The following is a 9,378-nucleotide window of genomic DNA, read 5'->3' on the forward strand; positions in this document are numbered from 1 at the left end:
CTTTATTTTTTATTTAGATCAAACTAAACGTATAAAACAATTAAATGCTCGTTAAACTTTTGTTGTAAAAAATCATTTGATAACAATGGTCTCGTAAATATACGTTATTTAGTGGAACTCATATAGAATTCAATAGTGTAAAATCTTTTAAGGCATCAAATTGAACTTTTTCAGCACGTTGCGAACTTGGGTTCCAAAAGAGGTATATTTAAGGCCAAGTAACCCCACCACAACAAAGTCAAGGTTTTTTAATTTTACACGTAATTTTAATTACGGTAAAATTTAAGAAACGGCACCAAAACCCCTGTCCCTGTCCCTGTCCCTGTCCCGGACGCGTCCGCGAAACGAACGCTTACGATAAGAGAGGGAAACCGGTCGCGTCCGCGAAACGTACGCTTACGATGAGAGAGAGAGATCGCTAGCGTACGCGGTGGCGATACGAAGCTCCGCGTAGAGAGAGAACTGCCTGCCTGGTATATTAGTGAGAGGGGGAAGAGGGAGAGGGGGCATCCCGCTCGGAGAGAGAGGAAAGAAAGGTAGTTTAAATCTCGCGGGCTTTTTTGAGTGAAGGGAAACAAGATGATAATTTTCGTGCACTACTGCACTTTGTGCGCGTGATACATCAGAGATTATGCTGGATGGTTAGGAAAGAAAGGTAGTTTAAATCTCGCGGGCTTTTTTGAGTGAAGGGAAACAAGATGATAATTTTCGTGCACTACTGCACTTTGTGCGCGTGATACATCAGAGATTATGCTGGATGGCTAGGTTAGGTTTCGTAAAATAGAGGGGACGCTTTACGGTCATAGTGATTTCTGGTTTAGGGGATCCAGGATTTTTTTTAAATACATTATTTGATTCGTATGGTTTTTAAAAATTATACTTTAGTGGGGTTCACAATTTAGTTTCATTAATATTATTTGAAATGTGACGTTATTAGAAATTAAAGGGATACACGATTGTGTTTCAGAAATGTTTTTAGTTGTCAACTATACGGGGGGGGGGTCACGTGAGCCGTGTAAAATTACTATTAAGGCCCAGCCCTTGGGCCATCTTGTTTCAAAATATCAGCATACTACATGTTGAAAATCCAGAAGCATTCGAAACATAAAATTGTGGCAGAAATTAAAGAGGACGTTTCTGCAACCTTTTGACCGTCAACATAAATTTCATACAAAGGGCAATTTAAATAATTTTCCCCTGTGTATAAAATAATTGCCCCGGGTTTATCTACGTTTATAGATTTTTCAAGGGAAAAACGTTGTGCTTTCTCTTGAAAGAACGTGGGAATAAGCAAAAACGTATATAAATCTTTCATTTCTGAAAAAAAAATTAGTGAGCTGTGAGTTTAAATTGAACATATCTAAATTCTATTAAGGGTATTTCACCTTTTCGCAATCGCGGATCAGATTCTGTTAGAACCATTGCCATTAATTGAGATTTAATATTGGTGGTTCCAGATTTTGGGCATTTATTCCATATTATTGGTGAAAATTTTTGTAACATCTCGGTGATCTTTTCTTTGGCGTCAATATTTGTTATTCTTTTAAATTCGGCGTGAAGCTGAAATATTTATCATCTTTTTCTTTAAAGAGATAGTGAAGTAGAAAAAATGCTATTTTTAGTTGATTAAGGGTTTTAATGTATGCGTAAAAACGTAAGGATAATTCACCAAAACGTTTTCGTTAACTTGTAATAAATTTTCGAAGTTGTGATTTTAGCTCACTAAAAAAACTGCATTTTGCAACAAATTTTGATGATGGAAATTTCTTTAGAAGGAATTTTCCACTAGAAATCAGGGGCCGCTAAAATTGACCCTTGACTCATTTGTTTCAAAGATTTGCCCGCTTCAACACTCGTTAAACTTAATTTCGGCGATGTTATAAAATTATGAAATCGAGATCGTGCTCCAAATGTATATCTTCACCATATCCAATAATTTTTAATATGTAACAAAACATTTATGATGTTTTAAGAGCTTCTAAAGTACTGTTACTCGCTAAGCCTTGACCCTTGTTTTCAAAGTTTGAAATTTTGAACACACCAAGGCTTAATGAGAAGGGGTACTTTAAAAGACCAAAACTCAATCGCGATAAAACTCATCATTAGCGCGATCAAGCCTGACTTCACAAATTGATTCCAATAATATCCTCGAAACTAAGTTTAACGAGTGTTGAAGCGGCATAATCTTTGAATTGACCCCTGATTGCAAACGCAGCAAATTCTTTCCTATAAAGATATTTCCATCTACAAAATTTGTTGCAAAATGGAGTTATAAAATCACGACTCTGAAGATTGATTATAAATTATCGAGAACCTATTTTTTTTAAGTTATCATAATTTTATGCGTATTTTAATATCCTCAATGAATTAAAAGTTACTTGTTTATCTACATTATCCCTTTAACAGTGTGGTATTTTTAATACCTGTTTGATATCAGCAAGCGCTGGGTACTCTTCTATTATTTCTTTTACAGAACTTTGTCTCTAATTTTTTAGCTCTTTGTGCAAAAGTTCTTTTCATTCTCGAGTTTGAGTCAAAATCGGGGTTAGGTTTGGCGATTTCTTCCAACATAAACGTTTTGTGAGCCGAAACACTAATTTCATCTTCAAAATTTGATTCATCAATCTAAATTTTTAAATTTTTTCTGCTTAGAGTAAATCATGGGTACATTATTTTCCTAATATTTAAATTTTTACCTGGAATCGGTCTAACGGCACTGGATCCGTATTCGCCCGGGCGGATTTTGGTCTCCCTCACCAAGTTCTAGCTTCTTCTATTTCTGGATCACCTTTTATGTCTGATCGGTAATTTTTAAATTTAGCTTTGAGCTTCATCCACCAAGTTTACTATAATAATTACGAATTCAATGACTAGCCCAGCGGACGGTTATTTACTGATCCATATTATTATTATTATTATTATTATTATAACAAATAGCGGTTTCGTTCTTCATATAAGACACTACTTTTTATATGAGCCTCAATATACTCGAGGTTCACTTTAATGAACCTCATTAATTTTAAACATGTAATTTTTTTCATTTCCACACAAACATGCACACACGGACAAGATAAGCTAACAATAAAAAGCAACTAAAGGCGCAGAAATAACATATTTTAAATTATTTGATGAAAGAAGCTACACTATTTAATGAGGAAATGTAAAATTATTACAGAAGATGGGTTGTGGAATAAAAAGTACCTTGGTTACTTTTATACATAAACCACTAATTGCACTGACAAAGAGGAAAGGTTAGAGAAAACGTTACCAACACTAGCAACCCCTATTAAAAGTTGAACTTACGTAACCCGCTCCGGGGGTATGTTTAAGATGAGGAAACTCATGAACCAACTTTTGAGCAACAAATAAATGGTTCTTAGAATAACTTTAGAAATGTAAAGAATAAATTGTAATTTGGGGCATTAAAAAAAATAACATTCAGTTCTTACTATCCATATTTCTGCTTGATGGAATTAAACAGTATCGAAATAACTTCTCTTCCCAACCTTTTCTTTTCTTCCTCAGAAACAGAATTATAAAGCTCGGGGTCGGTGACGTAATCCGGTAAATTGGGGAGGGTTTATGTTAAGGCGAAAGTAGCCCTCGTCATCCTTGGATTTGTTTCTTTTTTTCCTTCGATGACGCTATTTACCAGCAATTGGAAATGAGTGTTGTGATACATAAAATAATAAAAGGTTATTGCCAAAAATCGGGCTAGAAATTTGCATTCGCCTCGTACAAGATAAATAACGTTCGATTTTGATGAATTTAGGATTTTTTATGTATACTAAATGATACAGAGCTAAGTTTAAGCAAAATTTGCATGGTAAAACTAAGGGAAGTGGAATAAGGTTCGTAATTTACCCATCTAACATCTAAGTTGTATAAAATAAACAGATTAACGGCTAAACAAAATGTGACGTCTCAAGTTTTTATCCGTTTTAACAAAATAAATGTAAATATAGGTAAATCATAGACTTGTAAATATTTATTTGGGACAAATTTAGTTTAAGTCAAGTTTGAATAATAACTCCATCAAGATTATTAAATTTAATAATAACCTCAACAAAATCTAAATCTAACCGAATATCAGGGAAAAAATCATTTTGCATTACTCCGGTTGTTTTCCAATATCTAAGGCTATACAGTGGCTCGCATACACTATAAAGTTACGAAGAGTGCCACATAAACTTGAGAAATCCCTGGCAAATTGAATACACGCGAAATACCAGGACACATAAAGGTGCCATTTCTAGTTTAGCAAACATTTTTTCTCTTTCCGTAAATCGTAGAAAATCAACATAATCAAAAATAAACCATTGCAGTAACCAATTTCAGAATTTATTTGCCAAAAAACTAAATCCAACAACTTAGTAGTCTAGTAAAGGTGTACCCGATGTCTATGTATTTTTCAAAACAACCCCTCCGTGAAGAATCAGCTCTGAGATGTATACATATAAAAAACTGGTTCTGGTGTAAGTCAGGTAAAAGTCAGGGACAATATATACTCATGCGGGACTATCAAAAAAATGCGAAATTATTCATATCTAGGACGAGTTTTTAGAACCCGAGCTTCATACTGAACTTCAAAGCCGTCCTCGTTCCACGATTTTTGAACTATCAAAGCGGTCACTTTTTACGATTGCAATATCCATGGAATAGCGTGCACAGCCTTTTCGCGTTTTATAACCAACTAAATAACCGGGTATCAGCGCATTACTCCGTTGGTTATTACAAAACCACACGGAGTAAAAACCCTTACCTTACCTAACCCGAACTAGTCTAAAAGTAACACACCATAGAGGTTAGGGAATAGCTGTCGTTTGCTCTGTCTTGCAATATTGTGAAACATGTACGTTTTAGAGTCAATTAAAACTTACAACTTACCAAGAACTCAAACGGTCTTCTTCATTATCATTCAGCTAAGAGCAAAAATCAATATATATACAAATAAGATATGCAAGAACTATACTTAATTATAGTTAAATGGGAAATTTGTAACGAAACCCTGCAGAAGCTCAAGCTTAGCTATATTTTTCTACCCTAAAATTACTTTCATTGTGTACTATAATCTGAGAAATATAGTGAATACAAGTCTATCAGTTAAATCCCCATTGGAACACGTACCGATAATTCAAAGCTGCTAGAATCAGAACTTGTTTCTGACATTTTTGCTTTTTTCCTTGGACTTCCTGTCTCGTTATGTTCAGCTATATGAGACGGACAAACGAGAATAAGATCTTTATTCTTCAAAACTGTATCATTGGTTATGTCAACCGCCATATTTAGAAATTCATCGTGCACCTAGGAAGGTTATACAGCGTCACTGAGAAATCGTTCAGTAACAGAGATAATTTGTTCTAGAAGTGAAAATACTAGTGTACCCTTCGCCTGACATCTACGTTATAAAAATACGAAGTTGCTCGATAAAGAGCGCAGCAACTTCATGATAAGCCTAATTCACAACTTTAAAGTTAACTCAAATGTTATTTTGATGTTTGAAACTGCACAACAACTTTAAAGTTAACTCAAATGTTAAACTGATATTTGAAACTTCACAACAACTTTAAAGTTAACTCAAATGTTAAACTGATATTTGAAACTTCACAACAACTTTAAAGTTAACTCAAATGTTAAACTGATATTTGAAACTTCACTACTATATTTTGTCCAATTGACAACAGCAATTAAATTAAGGTTCATTGTCCAATGAAAGGAGATTTTAGAACTAACTGACCGACTCACTGACATAAATGAAATTTTTTGACACACGGTATAATACAAAGTAATTAATACCTGGTAAATTAAACCATCCTTCGCAAAATCCTTCAGAGATTCCTCAGTTTTTAAATGTGTCATTAAAACCACGAGACTTGATCCATTTAATTTTAACTTCCGAACGTTGTTACCGAATTTAATAGCACAAGTAATACTTTCATCCATTTTGTATTTTCAAAAACACGAGTATATAGATGACTAACCACAGAGCGCAAAATATTTAGAACCAAGCGACACTAACTCTTCCGTCCACGAGATCTCCTCCACGAATACTTCCGAATTTCTCAAAACTTTTCCTATGTTAGGATCAGAGAACAACCTTGACGCGAACCGAGGGGTTGATCACTCTCAGATTCCTTGTACAGCAGTTGTGGGCTAGGGGCAAACACTTCAGCAGTGAAAAGCTAAATGTACTACTTCTACTACTACTACTATCTTTAGTACAGTCAATGGTATCAAAGTGTTCACCAATTACATTGAGTGAATGGCTCCTCGGAGTCCTCGCCGGTAAACTAGGAGTGGTCAGGCTGGTGCACGTGTTGGTTTGGGGTTGCGGGGCTTTCTACTCTAAGTTTCTTAAAACGTATTCTTTAGAAGATTCAAGACCCCACATTGTGACAAACCTTCTCCAAACTTAACTGTTTTACCTTGGAAAAACCGGTCTTTGGGACCGTACGCTTGCATTTTTCCTAGTTTTGCGTTACTTTAAGGTTGGCCACTTTCAAGGTTGTTGTGATCAGGTTCAATGGTAGAATTATTGATTTTTACAAACAAGAAGAGAAAGAAAATGTACCTATAAGTAATCCTAACATATGTTAGTTTTTCAGTTAATGTCTTCTGTATTGCAGTAACATCAAAAAATGTACTAATAAAATTTAAATTAGTTAAAATAAACAAATTGTGTAATATATTTGTTTTGTGAAAAAAAAAACCAAATGGAGTATCCCTGCGTGAGATGTGACTATTCTTCGAAGCGCTTTATGTTTTTACTCAGTCACATACGTGAAAAACATGAAAAAGAGAAACATTTCAGCATGATTTGTGGACTTGATGGATGTGGTAAAACATTTGTTAAAATTAACACTTATCGTCGACATGTTGTTAGCAAACACAAGTATATTACTGTCGAAGGGAAAAACAAAACGATTATAAATGATCAAGACGAATATGTTGATAAAGATTTAAACATCTGCATTGAAGGAAATTCTAAAACGCCACAAGTAGAAGATATTGGAGAAAATACCAGCTTTCAAGAGACTGAAAGAGGTGATCAAAAAATTAAACCATTAGAAATTAGAGAATCTATTCTAAAAATTATACTAAAATACCGAGAGGACCACCATTTACCCGCTTCTGTTGTTGAGGGGCTAACAAATGATCTATTAGAATTTTGTCTTAATTTAGCCCTAATTCAAAAAGATTCTTTTATAAATGAGCTTACTAAAAACAATATTCCTCTGGACAATATTGACGTTTCAAAACCAATCGAAGATATACGAAATTCTTTTGAAAGCCTTAATTCAATTTACAAAATTCATTGCGTTTGCAAATCTGACCTTGGAATGATAGAACCGATAGAATATTCTTTTATAAGCGTTGAAAATACACAAAGGAAAGATAAATTTCATTATGTTCCAATCCTTAAAGTTATCGAGAAACTATATTCAAAAGAAAATGAGATAGAAAAGCACGCTGACTTACGAAACCTTCCCGATAGTCATTTATTTCATTTTTTGAACGGAAATATTTCTCAAAGAATGTGCTCTATTAATTCTAATGATTTAACAATTGAACTCCAGATATATTCTGATGAATTTGAAACAGCAAATGTATTGGGATCAAAACGAGGGAAGAAAAAGATTTTAGGGGTTTATTTTTCTATATTAAACAGAGATGTTAAGTATCGCACTAAGCTCACAGACATCCATCTTGTATTGTTAACTAAATCCATTGATATAGAGCGTTATGGTTGGGGCGAAATTTTACAGCCATTACTGTATGACCTTCGTGTTTTGTCGCAAGAAGGAGTGTATATAGATTGTTTAAAGCGAAGGATTTTCGGTTTTGCCTCAATTTTTTCCGGCGATAATTTGGGGCTGCATAAATTAGGCGGATTTAATTTATCATTTAGCAGCGGTCGCATATGTCGCTTTTGTATGATAGACAAGAAAAAAATAAGTGAAAAAACATCAGAAGACGAAGTGGTAATGAGGTCTAAGGAACTTCACAAATACCATTTAAAAATTATATCGCAAGATGAGTCCGAATGTTCAATATATGGGGTGAAGTTTGAAAGTCCTTTACTCGGGTTAGACTATTTTGATGTTACTAAACAGTTACCACCGGACATCATGCATGATGTCCTTGAAGGAATTATTCCTTCCATTTTGAAGTTGTGTTTGAATGATTTGATGCACAGACATAAATTGACCATTGACGAATTGAATGATCAAATTAAAAATTTCAAATATGGGAAAAATGAATCGAACCGACCAGAAACCCAGACAAAAAACGCATTTTCGGGGCAAGGGAATTTGAAAGCATCAGCGAGCGAAACGTTTTGCTTGTTTCGCTTGTTACCGATAATATTGAGTAAATTTATTGATACCCAATGTAATATTTGGAGAGTGTATCTAAAACTAAGAATAATTTGCGACTACTTGTTTGCACCAAGTATCCCAAAATCATTTATACCTTCTTTGGCTAAACTGATTAAAGACTTTTTAATTGACGTAAAAGAAACGTGTGGAACAGAAATAATAACTCCCAAATTTCCTTATCTGATCCATTATCCCACAGCTATAACTTTATATGGACCATTAGGCCCACTCTCAAGTATGCGCTTTGAAAGTAAACATGGATATTTTAAATCGATTTGTCAAGCAACAAGAAACACTATAAATATTACTAAAACGTTGTCAGCTCGCCACCAGTTTCACGAATGTTATAATTCTTTGTCAGAATGTAACTCTGGAATTCAATATACTTCGTTGGGAAAATATACAGAGAACAAAATTGCCTGTTGGTTTACAAACTCTTCTTCCCAAAAATATATCAAGTCCTTTATACTTAGTCAAAACTGCCATAAATGACCATGTTAAATATACAGTCGGTAGCTTTTTAATTAAAAATGTATGTGAAGACAAAGTGAAACAGCTCATGAAAATTGAATATTTGTTTTCTATTAATGGAACTCTGTATTTGGGAGGCCAAATTTATGACGCCGAATTTAGAAAACCGATTCACTGTTATGAAATTAATGTGAAGGACAACCAGTGGTGTTAAATTCTAGCTGGCGAAGAGCTTCATTACCAGTTGCTTGATGCTTATAATATTGAGGATAAATTAGTTATCGCTATGCGTTCAACAGTTTGGGAAACGTAAATTTAAAATTTTCCATTATAATGGAACAGATGTAGATATATTTCTTATGAAGAACATAATATCAGACTACAATGAACTTCATAAAATGATAATGTGTATCAACTGAAGTATGTACATAATAATAATAATAACAACTTAAACTACATAATAAACGATAATAATAAGACTGAAATTTATTTATAAAAATTGGAAAAATTGTATCTAAAAGACTCTCAT

The 9,378-nt window shown here is 33.9% G+C and overlaps 1 protein-coding gene across 1 annotated transcript; it reads left to right on the top strand.

Annotated features, from left to right (window-relative positions):
* Positions 1-6,713: 6,713 nt before the first annotated feature.
* LOC149624216 (uncharacterized) lies at positions 6,714-8,870 on the top strand. Its single transcript, XM_089852248.1, has one exon. The coding sequence runs from the start codon at positions 6,714-6,716 to the stop codon at positions 8,868-8,870; it is 2,157 nt and encodes a 718-aa protein (XP_089708374.1).
* Positions 8,871-9,378: the final 508 nt, after the last annotated feature.

Source organism: Phalangium opilio, unplaced genomic scaffold (genome assembly GCF_054372755.1).
Source record: "Phalangium opilio isolate 3A_F unplaced genomic scaffold, DU_Popi_V2 ptg000106l_1, whole genome shotgun sequence".
In the NCBI taxonomy this organism is placed as follows: Eukaryota; Metazoa; Arthropoda; class Arachnida; order Opiliones; family Phalangiidae; genus Phalangium; species Phalangium opilio.

Excerpts from the sequence above, each read along its gene's own strand:
- LOC149624216 (XM_089852248.1), top strand. The coding sequence starts at position 6,714 with ATGGAGTATCCCTGCGTGAGATGTGACTATTCTTCGAAGCGCTTTATG.